Source organism: Micropterus salmoides, unplaced genomic scaffold (genome assembly GCF_014851395.1).
Source record: "Micropterus salmoides isolate LMB-PRFRI ecotype aquatic unplaced genomic scaffold, ASM1485139v1 Ms_hic_scaffold_4, whole genome shotgun sequence".
NCBI classification, from domain to species: Eukaryota; Metazoa; Chordata; class Actinopteri; order Centrarchiformes; family Centrarchidae; genus Micropterus; species Micropterus salmoides.
Genome location: NW_024043372.1, coordinates 23594798 through 23614934, shown reverse-complemented (window position 1 = coordinate 23614934; position 20137 = coordinate 23594798). Strand labels below are relative to the sequence as shown.

Genomic DNA, 20137 nt, shown 5'->3' with positions numbered 1-20137 from the left:
ACATTTTCTTCATCTCAAGTTTCAACGACTTGCCACCCTCCTCCTCCTCAACAACAACACACACACTCCAATCCTTGTTTCCATGATCTGCCATCCGTTGCTGGGACCCCTCCTCTCTGTCCTGCCCCTCCTTTTCCTCACACACACACTCTCTCTCTCTCTCTGCCTGTATCTCCCTCCTTCCACAGTTGTCCTCACATATTAGGTTCCCCCGTCCTAAGAAGCAGAATTAGCCTCTGGAATCTCATGCACTTGTTTCCTTCACTTCCAGGAAAGAGGTGACGGCATGAAGGGAAAACACACAGACAATACAGAGAAACACAGAAAGGGATTAAAAGGGATCTGGAAAAAAAGTGCACGATAAAGAGAGAGAAAGAGACCGTGGGGAAGATGAAGGAGCTGAACATCAAGCCGCCTGCTGTTTGATGCAGCCTCACAGTGGGCATGTGGCTGCCTGTGCCGAGCACTTCCCTCTCCACTCTCCAGCTGAATGGTGCGAGGTCTGCGCTCATGTCGCTCAGTGCTACTTTATTTATCTCTTCACAGTAACGTGAGCACACTTTTATTTATTCCACTCTAAGAGGACCTCTGACTTTATTACTTTATGCTGGCTGACACACTGACCTTTGGACTCTCTACTGGACGAAGGATCTGGATCACTTCGAGTCTCTTGAAGAACAGAGGCGACCAATGTGGTGCTCAGGTAAGATCATCACCTACTACTGAGCAATGCAAAACCACCCACATCTCTTTGCATTCCTCCTTTGATCATGCGAAAATGAACTGAGGGGTGAATAAGCCAGGATCCCCTCATTATTGCAATATTCTGAGCAGAAATAAAGAGCGAGTGACAGTCTTACACGAGGCTTTGAAGGTTTCCCTCTTTGATGAAAGTTGGGGCAGCCTCTAACAAACATCAGTGTCAGACAAGAGTTTGCACTTAGACATGGTCTGACCTCCGACCTTTCACATACATCATAGGTATGATGCAGGGAAGGAATGATCGGTGAAGGGGGCAGGTAAGATAGAAAGAGAATGAACTTAGGCTTAAATAAAGAGGGCACTGTCTGTACACTTCATGGCATTCCTCCAGACGTTGTTAATAACATTAAAGCCATTAAAGGGAGCTGTGATTCCAACATGCAGGTACTCCTTGTACTGCAAGATTCAAATGATGGTCCAGCTTAAACTTTCATAATAGAAAAAGGACACGTTTGTGTTTTTTGCATGTTGATTAGTATCAGGTTCTTTGACTAAGGCACACTGAAACTTCATCAGGTTATGTACCTATGTTGAAATGCGGCTGCAAAGCAAATTAAGCGGATTAATCACACTGAAATTTGTGAAGGAATTTAAAAGCCATCATCAGTGCCTTTCAGAAAACATTAATATTGTTAAATCACTCCCTGCTAACATGTGGAAACCGTAAAAATCTGAATTTAAGATCCACTTACTAGCTTTTTCTGGAGCTTTAAAACACTCTCATGGTCTTCTTCAGTAGATGGCATTGACTCAGTTGTTGTGATGATTATGTGATCTAAGTACAGAGATCCGGTCACAGGATTAGAGGTATATAGGGGGTGATTGAAATGCCTTTTTCTGATGTGGTCCAAACCTAGCAAGCGGACCTTAAGTGAAGATTTTTTTTTCTCTCGTCATAGTACCATTTCCAAGGTCAAGAATGAACTTTCACAATCAATTCTCAAAACTGCTTTTCTGAAGATAAATTGTTTTATAACTTTAAGGATTTTTTAAGGATCTTCTTATCCTTATTTACACCTATACTTCCTTCCATCTATCATCTATGTATATATATATATATGTGTATACATTTCTTTATTTTTTCAAAGTGTATTTTGTCATTACAAACTGACAATTGATATTTTCAACTACGCAGGAAGAAAAAATTTGTTTTAAATAAACAGTTTTAGTGTACTAAACCATGACTAGTTGAACCCATTCCCCAACACAGCACGCAGTTATGCACAGTATATGTGCCGCTGAATTACTAACCTCTGCCTTGTACAGATACATGTGCTAAGTTCAGGGTGTGTATTTATGTATGGTTCAAGCCAGTCATTCCCAGTCTCCATTCTAGCAACACCTTTAACCTTTGAGGTGCAGTAAGCAGGCGCTCTGCTCTGAGTCTCCACTGCCACCAGAGGAAAACCACAAGGCACAAACAGCAAAATCAGTAACAACACTGAATTATAATATTGTAAGCAGTCAACAGGGTTTCTCGTGCATAAATTAAAAATTAATTCTGCACGCAGGAAAGAAAATGAATGAGTTATGTGAGAAAACTTGAATGTTTCGCAAGATGCTTTCATCTCGTCATCTTTGTCTGTTTGAACACTTTAACCCGTAAGTGGCTGGTTTATCATGTGCTTAAGGCCGTTTCATTGGTGTAACACATCCAATGAAGATTTCATTAAACGTTGGCGGGACTCCACAGGACTCACCGCTAACAATCACAGGCTAAAATTAGAGCTCAACAAGCCTGTCGACACAGTTATGGCCTCCCTGGGCGGTATGAGGGAATGATAGGATATTTGATGTCACATGCACATAATCACGCACATACACACACACACACACACACACACACACACACACACATAGGCCTACCGCCTGCACTGCATGCGGCTTACAACCCTGATACAAACTTGAATCATTACATCTATATATTTTGTGGATATTTTTTCATGCAAAAGAAAAGTATATTTTTGCATGACAAGAGGAATGTAACGCCACCTTTGCTGTACATGCCCTGTATTTACTGTGCAAAACATGGTTCACCAGAGAGCATGCTATTATGTGTACTGCATTCTATCAGCGTGGAAATAACGTCTTTCGACCCTGAGAACCAGCAAGTGTTTTAATAAGTGAGGAACTTAATGCTTTACCATACGGGATGCAAGAGACACTAACACACACACACACACACACATGCAGGATGGTGTGTCACCCGAGTCCAGTGGTCAGGTTTCAGTTTCCCATGGTGACATCCATTAAAGTCATGCTGTGTCTGACCCTCCACCCTCAGACAGCCACATTAGCACCTGGCCCATTGGCCACAACAATACACCTATCTGCATTATTCAGCCTGCCTCCACTAATGAGGAAACCCTATCTCACACACACACACACACACACTCACACACACACACACACACACACACACACACACACACACACATATACACGCACAAAAACCCTGTCCTGGGTTAGCACAAGCTTAAACACACACACACAACATTACCTGATTTCATGTGTTTTAAATTAAATTATGTAGAACACATCACTTCATATTGCCTAAAGCTGGAGGTCATGTGACAGTGCCCCCTGATCATGTGGGAAAGAGTTTCATGAAGTCTTGAATACACATAAGCGCTGCGTTCCCCTTTTAAACACATAATTCTGGTAAATGTTGATACAGACATGCGTGCAGTAAGCTCAGTTTTTGAGCTCATTCAGCACTCTGCCTGTCACACAGCTGTCAGCGTCCTCCTCCATCCTGCTGTTCCAACACATCTTCCACATTTCCTCACCTTACTCTTTCATCCCCAGTCAGTCTGCGTTAACCTCAATCTCTCCTCCCCTCCCTCCAACGCTTCATCGAGTCTCTCGCGCTGTCAGTCTCTGTCGCCCCTCTGTTTCTGCTTTTCTTTTTGTTCTGTTCACGCTGTTGTCTGGAATGGCAACTACAGCGTGAACTTGGTCAGCATTTTCAAAATGTACCACTGCTCTTTGTGTAAACACCCAACTCTCCAGCCGACAGGTAGAAAGGGAGACCAGAGCAGATATCTAACATCATAGAGGGGGAGGGTGTTGTGAGGGCGGACATTAAGGTGCTCAAGACATGTTTCAGATGCCACCAGAGTGAAGAACGAGACCGAGTATGAAGTGAGACAAGGAGAGGGAGAAAATCGTCAATAGTAAACAGCAGAAAAGGGAGACAAAGGGAAAGGGAGAGCAGAATCGACAGCAGCATTATCACTCTGCCTCCTGATTCAAACACCCCGAGAAAACACTCAGCACCGACTGCTCTCATTGGCTGAGCCTCCAGCCAATCGTGGCTCAGGAATGCAAGGTGCCTTTAGGTTATACCCAACCCCAAAATATGAGAGAGAGAGAGAGCGAGCGAGTGAGGAAGGGAGAGACACGCATGCTGTGGTGCAGAGGTTCCTCTAGTGAGGCAGGGCTCCATCTCAGCTGTATTCTCTGGTGTTCCTCCTGCTGAAGTGAATATATAACAGTGAATAAATTACAGGCTTCCTTTGCAGTAGATTGAGTGCATGTTGTGTTACAGTCAGGGCTACTGCTGTGCTCCTCCTTGTTCTGGCTGAACAAGAGACGTGTGTCGAGATCTGAAGGAAAAGCATCACATGTGGACAAGCGGAACAGAAGAGACGCAGCGTAGGGATACAAAGTGAAGGCTGTGATGTCGGATGTCTTTTCCACATTGAGTTTTGAGAGGCAGATAGGTGGGCGCTTAAGGTTTGAGTCACATCAGTAGCTGATCAAGGGAGAGAAGAGTCAAGCGAGAAGAAAACGTGGGAAAGAGAAGTTGACAGTGGAAGGATACAGGATGATCTTGGGTAAGACAACATCAGAAAGCTTTCCTCTCTTTGCTCCTATTGATCCGATTGATTTGCTTTCTACACTTAACATTCATCTTCCACTCATCTCTGGCACAAAGTTTTGGCTGCATGTGCCACTGTCTCCAACTTTGATGCGTCTTGATGATTTTACTTTGTCATGTAGTCATGATGATTAGAAAAAGACCAGCACGTGAGGGAAGGGTTGCCCTCTTTGGACAAATCTGTACAGGATGGATAGCAAATCATCTATGTGTTCACGAATCCCACAGTTATCACAATTATTCTTATTTCGCTTTCACTCCAAAACAAGAAAAGACAAAGACAGGAGTATCCCATTGACAATTTCTGGCTGTCTCACTCTGCAACCCCTCACCCACACACACACGTGCATGCACACAGGACAGAACATAGCCAAAGATGGAGAAAGATAAGATTAAGTGCCATATTTTTTATCTAGTCAACGTTCCACCCGAAAAGTCATCACATTCAATTATAGTTCAATCTAACTTGGTGCATTATTTGATCAGTCATCTCAGTTTCTGTGTGTAAGTGTGTGCACACTCACCATTGACAGGATACAAGTCTCCATGTCATGCATCAATACAATCCCCTGCCTTATCAACAAGCTTCTTTATGAAACAGAATCAGGAAATCAGACACCTCTCAGTCTCAATTTGTGAATTTTGTCCAAGGCCTGTAACAGGCTTTACTAGCAAGTCTTTACTTACCAGTCTACTTCCCTGCTGTTATTCACTCACTTTTCACACCTGGCTCTGACACTGGCATGAGAGACACGCACATATACACACATGACTGTCTGTGGATTTGCACATACACAAAATAGCATTTAAAGAACTACAAAAAAGTCAAAAAACCATATGCTTATACCGTGGACCTTCCCTAAAAAGCTTTAATAGGATCAAAAGCTCTGTACCAAACCTGTTAAAATATTTAAAATATAATAAAATAAATGATGCAACAAAATGTACTTTGACTTGATTTGAGATTAAAATTGATGTGTTTTTATATATATGCAGATTAAGTTTCAATTATGTTTTGTAAAAAGCATTGCACGGTCAGTTTAATTATTTTGTTTTTCACAGCAAAAAAATACAGAAAGAGCTGTTCAATTTGCTCAGCTTTATTAAATGAAATGCATAATAGGGACATTGTTGCAGAATTAGCCTCATAAGATGCACATCCTGTCCTGGATATATATTATGAGACTAAAATGCAGATTTTTATCAATGTTTTATGAAGTTGTAGACTTGATGTTACCATGTTATTTTCACATTTTCAGTTTCAACATTGTATCGTGACAGCTTATCTGTACTAATCCTTACATCTGGTCTTAAATTTGATGAACTACAATGACCTTGTTCCAAGTGCATGTGTGTTGACTAAATATTTGACTACTTCATTTTTGTTTGCTTGATTTTACCCCTGATCAAGTCTCCCTGTGATCTGAGTGTGAGTTTGAGCTTGTGGTAATCCCTCCCCAGAGCTGAATCTTTAACTCTTTGTGCATTAGACACTAAACACACTGACACAGGATCACACCAACATGGGGTGATGGGGTTTTATATACTGTATTAGTTTTTAGTGTCTCTCTATTCACCGTCACCGCCATCTAAATGCTGTACTTCTTTTAATGAAAGGCAACATTCAAACACATCAACACAATCTGCAGTGGAGTATGAAAGAACTGTGCTAAAGCTGGCACCCTCAATGCAGAGCAGTGTGGAATGCAGTTTAGTAACTCTGTGTGATTTTTATGATGAATATTTCAGACCCAGAGGTTTGAAGTCGTTATTTATTTAAAAATGGGCCAAGGCTTCTTCTAGTCTGACGCAAAGACCTCACTCAGCACTATGAAAAAAGGTTTGTGGCTTGCATCACTGTTCACTCAAGCAGTATGAAGTAATCCATAAATGTGTGTCCGTCTGGGTGTGCATACAGCCATAACACACACACACACACACACACACACACAAGATCCCACTCATCAGTGTCCTTCAAAACAATCACAGGTGCTTGTTGTCCCTGATGAACAACATGACCTTTGTATTGAGGCAATGCAGTGAGGGATGAAGCGTAGTGACATTTAAAATGGAGAAATGTGCCTGTCACTCAGTATGTTTGACAAATTGACATATATTTCATTCATCTGAGAAGTCTGGAACTGCACTGATAAGCAAAGATTGAGGAGAAGGTCAAATAACTCTGAAGCCTTATAGTTACAGCATATACCATGTACTGCCTATCCTCTCAAGAACAAGCATGTGTTGTTTTCCAAATGCATAAAACAACATGTTAAAGGTTTTTCTAACAAGGCTCTCAAGCGACTATGAGAATTAAAATCTGTAAAAGTAAAGGAAAACATTGCTTGACTTTTATTAGCAACCCAAAACCTCTTATGGAGGAACTTGGGGTTTTCCTCAAAACTACAAAAGTCAAGCAATGGTGGCGCTACACCAAAAATCAGGGGATCACCAAAGTCATGGATATTTTGCAATATAAATGAAAACTTTGACCTGCTGATTGCGCAAGAGAAAAGGTTATTAGGGTTTATCCTCTGGGTTTATTAAATCTGTCCAATATTTCATGGCAATCCATCCCATATTCCTTGGAGATATTTCCCTTAAAACCAAAAATCTCAGATCTCGCTAGATAAAACATCAGGGGATCTCCAGAGAATTAGGATGTGTTCTCTGGGGACCATGAATGGGAGGCAAATTATGATGTCCTGCTGATCTGGGTGTCAGATCAGAAATTGTTCATGTATGTTGTGTTGGAATTGACAAAAAACATATTTGTCATTTAATTTGGAGGACTTAAAAGTAGAGGGCCTTGGAACCTGCAGCACATAACACTTCTGTCATGTACACGATCAAGGGGCAAAAGGGCTCACAGGTTGATCATAAAATCTCTTTGTTGTTTGTTGGTTATTGTCCTGAAGATATGACCAAGCTGAGCCACCAGCCCGACTCGTACCCTGCGTAATCCTTGCGTGTTGCTTCAAGACCAAGCTATAGCATTAAACCACACTCTGCTCTTCAGACTCCAATCAGTTCCCAAAATATAGCCTGTAATTTTTGCTTCTGCGGGAAAAATGCTATATGTAGTTCAGCTGCATACATCCTCATTTTGTTCTATTTAGAGTTTTCTGTTTATCGAAGACCAAGCATTCATTGCCTTTGTGTGTTCTCTATTGTATAAAATGATAAGGAGTTGCACCTGGCTTCTTTACGTTTGATGCCATTGTCGTGTACGTGTGTTCACCCTTTTTGCACATGTGGCTTTGTGTGTTTGCTTGTGTACTTTACATGCTCAGGTTTCTGTCAGTCTGTATCTGCAGTAGGGTGTTCTTCCAGCTCCCAGCAGGTGTGTAAATGGTTTGACAAACAGAATAATAATGTGGGGCTGGGCTGCAGGTCATGTTGACATGGTGGATCTCCTAATGTGCCTTTCTTTGCTCTGCGTGGTTTCATGCGGCAGTGCTCTCTGTTCACCTCAAACTATGCCACACCATGACTGCTGTGTGATGAAAGAGGAAGTTGGCAGCCAGGTTCAGGATGTTCCAACACCTCCAAAAGAGCTGAAGCCTGAGAGGACAAATACAGATAGGCAGATATACACAAGCCCCTTTATGAAACAAAAGCTCCCCAGCATTCAGCATTTTAACATTCACGCAACTGCCCAGAACTCACTGGCACAGATGGATTATATCGATATAACTATGCTTCATAAATATACGGCTAAAATGAAATCTTTACCGTCTACCAGGGAAATTCCCGTATTTATCAACCTAGGTGTTAACCTTTCTATGTTTGTCTATTGGTTATGATCATATTTTACTCACCGGCTCTGTTCTGGATATTTAAGAAACACACAGCTGTAAGAGTGATGTTGTTCGGGGCAGAGCTTGCCTTCTACAGCTTCCTGACACATTTTACTAGCAGAAACACTTGTCTTTTTTAGAGATGAGGAGATGAACACAAACATGCGCACACATAGGGTCGTATAGGTCAAGTTGCTAGCTACTACTAATGTCTGTACAAGTGTCACATTGGCTGTTTGGTACAAATAAAAACAGACAACAGTCAAATTCACTTGGATAACTCAAGGCAAAAAAACTACTTAAAGAGGTCATATTGTGCTTTTTGGCTTTTTCCCATTCCTTTCCCTTTCCGTTTATCTTCATTGTGTATGTAATAAGTTTGTAAGTAAGTAAAGTACAAAAAAGCCCACACCAAAGGGAGTTACCATCTCCCACAGAAAACACTGCTCCTGAACTGCCTGGAAACAGCTCAGTTGTTGTCCAGCCTTTACTTTTGTAACCTATCTGAGTCACTTTGTAACACCTGTCTTAATGCTCGTCTAGGCTAGTGTGGCCCGCCTAAATATGAAATTAAAATAACGTTACATACCCATCAGTAGACATAAAGTTGTTATTGTGATGTAGCGACAGTTAAAATGTTACGTATGAGTGATCATTTGATCATTTGTTACAAATGAATAACTCCCCACTCTAAAACTCTTGGTCCAGTCTAGGTTGCGAAGCTGGTTCAGGAACAAATATGGCTGAACCGCAGCTGTGTTTACTGGCTTGTCGGGACCGCCTTACTCTGCTTCTGATTGGCTAGTATTCCTTAACTTGCTAGTGCACTTGTGCAACTCCCAATAAAGATCAAACAGAAGTGAGATGCTTCACTCCGTTGCTAAAGCCTAGTTCACACTAAGCCCGATTTGCCAGTTGGAGAGCTTGGCGACCGTCGGGCTGTGATCTGTGGTAAATCAGTGATTGATCTGTGGTCACCAGTTGTTATGAACTACTCAACGACGCATCAAAATAGCTCCCCGACACATTGCTGACACATCGCCGATGCCAGCCAGATATCTAACATGCCAAATATCTGGAGGAGTCGGCCGACTCGACATCCAGCCAATGACAGCAGGCAGCTACTTTTTCACTACAGAACACTTTTTACTTACCTCCAGCTCTATGTAGCTCAGACAATCCCTGCTACCTGCGTGTGCTAATCCATTCTTTCACCCATACTCTTTGTCTTTATAATTGGTATCTTTATAATAACAAACAACAGCTGTTTTGTGTGTAGGTTCGCATCTTTTCCCGTTTCACTTTTGTGTGTTTTCATGACCAGTGTTGGGCAGTAACGCGTTACAGTAATAGCATTACTTTTTTCAGTAACTAAGTAGTGTAACTAATTACTTTTCTAAAACGGTAATACCATTACTAGTTACTGAGGCAAGTAACGCTGCGTTAGCCTACTCGTTACTGAACGCGCCATCCTTAACGATCCACGACTGTGCGACAACTCAGCTCGACCTGACTTTGTTGTTCATGTCCGCTGATAGCCAAATACTAAAGGAAGAAAGGAGAGCGAGAGGGAGAGGCGTTCTGTCCACAGCTGTAAGTAGCTGCTGCCATTATTGTGTCATTGTTGTCTAGTGTAAACTCAGTGCGACCAACAAAAAGCTTTCAACCGCGAACAATTCTACATCTGATTTATTGAACCATCTGCTGAAGCAGCACAGCGACGTGAAACTTACTGAAAGAAACTCCGGCAATCACTGATGCTTGGACTCGTAGGGAGAGAGTGGTACTTACCATAACGTTTTGTAACTGCTGAATACTGCTCTTATAAATAGGCTACATGTGCAGTAAAACCGTGTTTAAAAGTCGGGATTTACTTGCTTTAATTTTTTTGTTTCAGCCGGTGGCGTTAAGAAATGTTAGGCCTAGGCTATATGCTTTGTAAAAACCACACTCCTTGCTGCTGTTATGGATATGATGTTAGTAAAAAAGTCGGGAGAGACTTTGTTTGGGGATGAAGGGGGGTGGTAGGAAAAGCAGTGTTTCCCATAATTAGCCTATAATTTGGATAATTATCAACATCGACCGCCACATATTGATTTTCCAAATTTTTACTAGGGATATTTAAAAAAAAAATAATTAAGGAGCTGTATTGAGGAGCATATATTCGTGCAGCACCTCCTAGCTCTCTCTCTCTCTCTCTCTCTCTCTCTCTCCCTCTCTCGTTAACACCCCCGCACAAACCTGTCCAACGCTGTCATTCTGTGGAAAGTAATATAGTAACTTAACTAGTAACGTACCTAGTTACTTTCATCACCCAGTAATAAGTAAAGTAATAAAATTACTTTTTATGGAGTAATAAGTAACTAGTAATATATTACAATTTCTGAGTAACTTGCCCAACATTGTTCATGACAAAACCTGGTTTGGAGACCAGCATTGGGTGACAGAGTGGGTCGCAGCTGGTGTAGTGTGTGACCCCCTGTCACCGATCAGTCATGTAGTGTGAACGCAACGACTTCAAGACTCCCATCACAAGAGGGCAAGTTGTGTTGTCTGAACCGCACTGCCATCGACCAATGCTGAAAGTCTTGTAGTCTGCACAAGCCTTAAAACGGAGCATGAAAATTAAACGATGTAAACCTCTACCACTAAATAAAGTTATGATCCCGAAAAGGAACATAATATGACCTCTTTAACTCCTGTCTCATATGATGCAAACACAGAATAGTGCATGTAATAAAATTCTGCAACCTTGCTCGCAACCAAACAAACTGACAGCAACACAAACAAAATTGCCCATACATGACCCATATTACCAACTCAGGATTTGTGTGGATGCCAAAAACAAGTTAACAACAAAATAACCCAAAATTGTTCATGTGCATATGACACTTTGCATGTGACAGCCAAAGGTTAACCCTTACAAGCAACTGTACCGACAGGACCGCTTTCACCACTTTGACGATGTAACCGTGAGATTTTTAACACATGTACAGTACAATATGTCATATGCTGTAGTTCTTTCTTCGGTTAGCAGATGGCACGTCTTCTGAACATTAACCTGCAGGTTAACATGGCTCTTTACCTCCTCTTGTCACCTTGGACTCACCTCAAAACATGCGGCTCCCTCCCCCTCCTCGATGCTTTCCTTCTCTTTCCACCTCATCTCCCCTCCTCGTCCAGACCTCTTTTCCTCGCTCAATCGACTCCATCCATTCAGCCTCGTTGGCATTATTTCCTACCAAGCTCCTCTTAGTCACCTCCAGTTCCTTGCCAATCAGGGAGTTTTCACCTCTTTATGATATTTCACAATCAGACACTATGGAAACACAGACAGAATTTTTCATGGGAAATTGTTGGCAGGGAAAAGTCCCAACAAAGGAATGTGTCATTGCATAATGATGATGGTAGCAGTGCAAAATCTGTAGGGGAAAACAAAAGTCTTCATTAATCACAAATACTGCATGAAATGAGAGAGTTGGGCTGCAGAAGCTGATCTCAAGAGCACTGCATAAAAACACACACACATACACACACACACACACACACATATTTCCAGTGAAAGAGGACTTCTGTGAGTTCTCCGGGAGGTGGCATTTAAGCCTGGCCACTGGGGCGCAGAGCATCTATCATTAAAACAAAGTGCAGGCTGAAATCAACTGTGTTCTCCTTCACCAGCACTCAGCTCTCCTCTTCACCGTGTCCTTTCCTCACTGTCCAGATCTCACACAGACAAACACAACATTAATCAGTGTTGAGCCTGTAAGTTACTCCTTTTAGAGAGACTACAAAGGTTTGTGTGTGAATGTGTATGCATTGTCGCCTGCCCCCCTCCCGCTTAGGTTGAAATAGCTGCCTTTGACTTGAGGGTAAGCTGAGCTGCAGTAAATTGGATTTCATGCTCAGTCCTTCACAGTAGCAGTGTGCGACACTAAGACAGAGCCATCTTTCCCCTGCAATCAGGACAAAGTTAGCACTCTTCATGTCTCTTCAAAGGTTAGACCCTCAGTTGCATTGCATTTAAAACACATGGGAGTGAGCTGATGCAACACATCAGTTAAAGCATTTATTTTGGATAAGAGCTGGTTATAATGTCTCCTAATAACAAAGTGTGGCAGCTCAGCATTCCTGTCACAAAACAGGGGGGGGGGGACAGAGAAGCTCATTTCAGAGTCTTCTGTGCACAGCAGCCCATTTAGATGCAGATGTGAGGTGTGTGGCATCATGTGCTGAGCCAGTCCACTTGAGTGTGAAGCTATGGAGCCTGGTACTAAAGGTGGCTGCATTTCTTTCCTTTTTTTCTCCCGTCTTTTTGGTGGGACCCTGCAGTGCTTCTGCCTCTCATCAGACTTCATTCTGTTAGACAGCATGTCGTCCAGTCTCCTGTCCCCTTCGCTCCTGGTCCAATCATGGAGGCACAAAGATGGAGGCAGGCAGGGAATACAGAGAGACTCCAGCGACGTCACTGACATTGACATTACCTCTGAGATCATTAAACCTAAATTGGCTAAATGAATTGCCAATTTAAGAGGCCTTAGTCACAGCATATTGGTGTGCGCATGCCTGTGCGTGCACATGCAGGGTTTGTGAAATCCACTGCGACAATAAGATTCTGTCTCTGGTTGTCTGTCCCCCCCCCCCCCACGTCTCTTCATTTCTGTCCAACTACCTCTCTCTCACAATCTACACAAAAATTCAATAAGCTATTACACAGGCATTGATCTTTTTCTCGCCCAAACATTTGCATTATAAAAAAAAAGGCAGTAAGATGAGGGGCTGGGTGAGACGCCGCTGTCTGTTCATTTTACTGAAGAGAAGCGTCAATAGACGTTGAGACTTGGATTTATAGAGTTTGGCAGCACTTTAACACTTTAACGCTCCTCAGAATGTGTCCAATCAATGCAACCCCTCCCTGCACAGTCGCTGTTGAAGAGTCATGGCGTTCACTTATCTGATGTCATTGTAAATCACTCTGGAGAAGGATAGGTCAGGGGATGCTGCTGCTAAACTCACACCGCATCGAGCTGTTGTGGGATAGTGCCGAATATGACCCTGAAAACAAAGTGTGGAAACGTGAAATACATCACTCATATATATATGTATGTGCATGTATATATATATATATAAATATGTACAACAGCAGACATGCCTTGACCTTTACAGGTGAGCTGTGGATTTACCAGAAGCGTGAGGAATACTCTTCACTAACCAAAGAGCAAACACACTGATGACACCTCTGAGCCAATCCATAAAGCTGAAACATTATTGTCCCTCTATATGCTTTGTTAACCACAAGTTTAATTGCCTCTAAGAAATTTCTGTTTTTGTTTTTGACACAGTAACCAGATATAAGAAATAATTCACAAAATGTACCTTGAATTTAAAAGATCGGTAATTCTCTGTATTTTTCTTCAACAAATCTCACAAAAAGACTAAAATTATTAATGAATTAATCATATGTGCTAAAGCCTGAATTTCTCTGCCACAGAGCTACATTGTTCTCCAAAAATTTAAAAAACACCTCTGTTGCAGTGAATGAAACATACTTTTACTGCTATAAACATGGGCCCTCTGGGTTTTTTTGAGTCAACATCATCCTGTTTATTCACTATAGTTTATTAATCCATAGCTGAAAACAGCCCCCAACAAATGCACTATTTACTCCTGCTTGACTAATGTTTTCTACAAACTATGGTGTCCTGCTGTTTCTGCGAAATAATATAGCCTTTATTTAAATTTAATTAAACATATTTTTAAAGATTTACATCTTCAGGAGGAACTAATGGGTTCAGGGTGGAGAGCAACAGCCAGGCTGGAGAAGTCAGAAAGTATTAAAAGATGGACTAACACGTTGTTAGCTTGGGTATTTTCATGGAATTCATTGTCTTCAAATTCCACGAAACAACAAAAATAAAGAATATCACCATCCTTATCATTTAAGAATATTCACAGATTGCTTTTAATTAAAACCTATTTTTATCTTGCTATTGCTTATACTCAGTCCATCATGATATCTGGTGTGGAGCGTTCACTCATTCCTACAAGTTCGTATGTTGGTGTGAACTAAGGTGTGTTATTACCGCTGGTAATTCTTTAATTCTGTACAAACTTCGATGTTGCTGGTTTTTCTAGAGGTGATAATGGCTGCCATGTGAGCTGTGGGATTCATGGCATGTCTGAAGGACATTTAAATCATGACCTCTAGTTTTATATCTTATTTCACTTCCTTCTGATGCTGCATATGCGAAAGCGCAAATTACAGTAGCTGCAGCTGAGCTTCAGCTGCCACTGCCTCCCAAGGACTGAAACGCTCCAAAGAGGAATGCCAGAAGGAGAGACTTTCCCCTCCATCTATTTCTGATCCTGACAGCACATTCTTTACGTCTCCCCTGCTGTCAGTGAAAGGAGCCTCCTCTGCTGTTACCAAAATAGGCTTTTTCCCCCCTCGTTGTGACAAGTGACCAGTTTTTCCTTTCAAATGTAACAAAATTGTTAAGTAGTCATCACAAAGCTGTGGCAATAAAGGAGGATGATTGCATATAATCTCAGGAGAAAAGATTATACAAATTCTCTCTGCATAGCCAGATTGGGCCTGAAGCACCCTGCTGCTACATTAAAGAGAAGAATAACTACGGGAAGCAGAAGTGGAAAGGACAGAGCAAAACAGAAAGAGCATGAGGAGGAACAACACAGCTAGAAGGACTGGTGCTGGAGTGAGGAGAAGAACAGATGAGGGCTACAGAGGCAGACAGACAGCATAAGGGACCATGAAATGGAGATAGAAAACTGTGGTTGGTGAGAGAGAAACAGAGGGAGAAATGGAGAAAAGGCGGATATCTGCAGCACCCCAGCTGCGAGGCTTAAGGAGCTTAGCCTCCTGCCCATCACAGAAGACTCCAAGTGCAGACATTCACCTCTTCTGAGCTACTACTGAGAGAAAAGTGAGCAAGAGAAGCAGAGAGAGGAAAGGTGGTGGGTAGTGGGGCTCAATGTGGGGAAATGACGCAGAAGATGAGAAGGGGGAGTATTAGATGTTTTTGTTATATAGAGAAGGACAGCTGGTACTCAATCTGATATGATCCTTAGCTTTAGAGAAATACGTTAACATTTTGGGAAATATTATTATTTGCATTCTTGCCGAGAGTTAGATGAGAAGATCAATACCACTCTCATGTCTGTCTGTAACAGTACTTATGAGGCTATAACCAGGAGCTGCTCAGCTTAGTTTAGCACAAAGACTGGAATTGGGGTAAAACAGCTAGCCTGGCTCTGTTCAAAGGTAAAAAAAAATAACCTACTAGCACCTATACAGCCTATTCATTAACATTTTATTTCTCATTTGTTTAATCCATTCAAAAACCACAAAGCACACAAACAGCACATGGTTTTAAGGAGGCTGGTGTGCTGGACTGCACTGTTACTACTCCTGGCCAAGAAGAAGTCCCCCATTTTTGTATGGATTAGACAAACAAGATTTAATGAATTAATTAGTGATTATGTGCTCAACAAAAAACAGGAAAATACAGAGAGCTCTGCCCTGTAGTGCTGATCGAGAACAGTGGACAGAAAAACAATTCGGCCCTGACTATAGAAAGTAACTAAGACATACGGAAACACGGACAACATGGTGGCCTAGTGCACCTAGTGCTGTGGCCTCACAGCAAGAAGGTCCCGGGTTTGAACCTCGGTCGTCCCAGCCTTTCTCTGTGGAGTTTGCATGGGTTTCCTCGGGGTGTACAGAGGTTAGGTATGTTCTCCAGTCAGAGTCATTTGACCAGACACTGCATTTCAATCTGGTTCCCAGGCACTGTACAGTGGCTGACCAGAAAACGCAGTGGTGGGTTTTTCGTGATGTTAAGTATAAACTGGCCGCTGCTTGCACAAGCTTTTCTGTGAATTATGTTGTTGATTGTGGCATAAGGTGACCAGATTTCTGAAATGAAAACCGGGGACATTTTTGGTTTTATAATCTGTCAAATATAACTCTTCCAAATGAAATCAAGTCATTTTGAGGCAGAAACTAGCTTTCAGTCAATAAGTAGCCTAGAGGCTGCAATCCCTTTCTGGCAAGTAGAATACTGCATTTTATGTATTGTTTTGGCCATTTAAAGGTATTTTAAGAGGTAAAAAGTACTAGGTGAGTTATAATCTATCAAATATAACCCTCATGAATATAATGAAGTCATTTCAGGGCAGAAACTACCTTTCGGTTAACAAGTAGAGGCTGCAATCACTTTCTGGCAAGTGAAATACTGCATTATATAGGTTGTATTGGCCATTCAAAGGTATTTCAACAGGTAAAAAAGGACTGGATTGGTCGGTACACAGCAAGTTAGATAATGTAGAGTAGGCTAATAAGGATAATTGCAAAAGAGATCATGTCTTTATTTTATATATAACTCAGCAATAAGTCATGTTAATTATAGGCTAGCCTGCATTCAGTTTTTCAAATATAAACAAGGATATTAGACAGAGGCCTACCAAACACGTTTCATCAGCAACAACAGGCTTATTGCCTATAATCACGGAAATGTCATGCCTGGTTACGTTACAGACTGCAAACCCTTATTTGGCAACAAATGTGATTATTCTGTTAAAAGACAAACCTTTGCTATTACCACGGACATAAAGTGATGTTTATTTATTATTATTTATAAGAGATTGGGCTATACCATTACATGCTGCGTGCGCTCCCGCGGACAAGAATCAGTTTCTGGCCATGTAAAATCTGATTTCAGGTCTGTTAACACGTTATACAGTCTATGACTAACACACAGTTAAAAACAGGGACATCTGGTCACCCTATTGTGGCACATCTTGTAAATAAGAGAAATTGCGTTTTTTTATTTTTTTATTTTAGACTCATTATTGTATGATTATTGCCAGACAATTATACAATAATCATACAATAATGCTCCCAGGGATGGGTTAAATGCAGAGGATGAATCTTGCGACATGTATGTGTATGTGAAAAATAAAGTATCTTTAAAACAAAGCATCAAAACCTGCTCATACTTTTTTCCCTGTGTTGTTAGCTGGCGGCTAACAGCTGCGTAAGCACAGCACAGTAAGCAAGAAGTGGGCTTTCCACTGTTTCAGAGAATGTACAATTGACGCTTTGCTAAGCCACACCCTGAATACGCAGCTGGCCAATCACAGTGCAGTATAGGACTCACTCTAACTGAGGTCCGACACTTTCATGGTTGCGCTCCATTGACTGGTATGCGAAAGGCGTCGTTTTCTAGCTTTCTTTTCCCGTATTTTTTCAAGAGATGGTTCCTGGGGCACTTGTAATAGTTACAGTCGCTACGCAGAGAGGTTGAAAGGAGAAGTACGATTTATTCCCTTTCTAAAACCTAAAACAAACCTAATGTAATGTTAGTTAGCTAACACTAGCTAACTTACTACTGAATGTAATGTTATAAAGCCCTACTGTTCTGCTTTTAATGATGTAAAAGTGTACAAAGACCTAACATTACCCAGCTGTACAGGAACAATGTTGATCCTCAATATCGTTGTCCTGTTTCTCAATAGTCAGATAATACGGTGGGTCACTTTTACTCTGTGATCGGTAGGTTTTAGCTTCTGTCTTTATTTTTTCACATCAGTTTGACAGCCTGAATTAAACCTTCAAATGTATAATGCAACTGCAAAACTGTCTGCTTCTCTCTGAGATTGCTTTTTCCAAAAATTAGAAAATATTTCTCCAGGGAGTGCAGTAATAAACAGTGGCAGTGCTGAGAAAAAAATCTGTAGGACTTAGCAACAGTAACTAAGGGGGGCGTGGTTTAGCTAAGGGTAAATTTTACTTTAAAGTAGTTGGTGGCACCGAATAGTGCCAACTATTTACTGGCATTAACCAACCCATAAGTGCTTTAGATACAGATAACAATGTAGTTCAATTTTAACTAACTTTTAGCTATAGCTATATCTTTGCAATTGAAACATTTAAATTTTAACATTTAGGTTTTTCTGCCTTGCACAAAACAGATAGTCACACAAATAGTCAGACAAACCGAGGACACCTGTTTCATTAGCTAGGGGTTAACTTAAGTTAGTACAAGCACAGCACGGCAAATAAATGTGCATGCTCACTTAGTCAACTCACACATAATTCTGCCAAACCAAGATGGCGCCAGTCTCCTTCACCGCAGTCCTTTTAAAATCGGAAGGTTGGGTTCGAGCTGAACGTAAACAAACATAATCGTGCATATCACACTCTTCAGCCTATAGATGTCCTCAAATCCTCCATCCTAAAATATTTTTTATGTATCTGCATGATTCACGTGGGTCACATTTTCAGGTCGGAGTAAGCAAATCCCTGCTGTAGTGGTGCTGGCAGGCAGATGTTGTTATCTTTGGACAGAGTCGGGCTAGCTGTTTCCAGACTTAGCTAAGCTAACCAGCTGCCGGCAGAAGCTTCATATGTACACAAGAGCTGTATCAATCTTCTCATCAGCATCTCAGCACGAAAGCTTATTTCCCAAAATGTCTTAACTATTCAGATGCAGCTAGTTGTATTCATCTTGTCATTAAACAAACCTTGTGCACTGATTGCAGCATGTGATTCTCTACATTATCCTTGATGTCCAATGTTCCTGTTTTGTGCATCAACCCCAGGAAGTGTAAACCGACCTGGGCCGGTCCCTGCCTTCCTCAGGAGCCCACCTGTCATCCAAGCCCCACTGGATATGAAGCCCTTCCTTCAGTTCCCCCTGGAGTCGCCTCACCCGGCCAGCATCGGCCTCTTCCACAACTTTAACACAGTGAGTGCTCACAGACGTACCTGCACACGAGCATGAATCCACATGTGTGCACACATGGTGTCTGGGATTTCTTATCATCTTGTATCACTTAGGAGAAGACAGCTGGAATTCAGCTGTGGGTTTGGAGCGTTTCCTCCTGAGTAAAGACAAGCAATAAAGAGCTGAGGATTTATACTGTATAATCTAAGACGATAAGGTGACAGCTGTTTGCTTTTTATTCAGCAGTGAGTTTCAGCATAATTGAGAAAATGCCCAGGCGAGTGTTTTACTGCAATAAAACGAGTTACAGCTAATCAATTGTATGAGAGGCACAGGCTGTGTTCTCTATACTCAGTATTTTCTATGGCTCCTTCTCATTTCCAGATTGGGTTTCATGTGAAGGTCAGCGTGGCGACAAACAGGGATGCACGTGCACCCCCCCATCCCACACGCACACACACACACGCACACGCACACACACACACACACACACACACACACACACACACATTACCGAGCTCATATTCATGCATCCAGGCAAAATGACCCTTCCTCAGGTTAATGATTCATCCTGCTTCAGTGAGGACATTGAGTGTGTCCACTAATGCCAGAGCACCTAAATCCAAATCACTCTCTGTCCACACAGTAAAGTCAAGTCCGCAACACTGCTGTCCTCCAGTGACAGTAGGCTGCAGCTCGGTGTGAGTCTTTATTCAGAGCCTGATCAGTCTGCTCGTCTTGAGAAGCTGCAGAGACTGAAAGGACAAAGACAAGGGCAAACTGACAAAAAACACTTGATTGCTGTGTTTATTGTTTCAAACACAGTTTGTTCCAGTTTGGACAGAAACTTTTGTGGAGCATGGAGCTCTGGGAGTTATCTAGAGAGCTGGTATCAGGCCTGACTCACGAGGATTACAGGTAATTTCCAAACTCTTGAGATTGTCGGG

The 20137-nt window shown here is 41.8% G+C and overlaps 1 protein-coding gene across 1 annotated transcript in view; it reads left to right on the top strand.

The window, feature by feature from the left end:
- Nucleotides 1–4161: 4161 nt before the first annotated feature.
- The window catches only part of LOC119886152 (zinc finger protein 385A-like), a 30167-nt gene continuing 14191 nt past the window's right edge, over nt 4162–20137 (top strand). The window contains exons 1-2 of the mRNA XM_038696701.1: nt 4162–4601; nt 19066–19211. Coding sequence (XP_038552629.1) covers nt 4592–4601; nt 19066–19211 — 156 coding nt within the window. The 5' untranslated portion in view covers nt 4162–4591. The remainder of the gene's footprint in view (nt 4602–19065; nt 19212–20137) is intronic.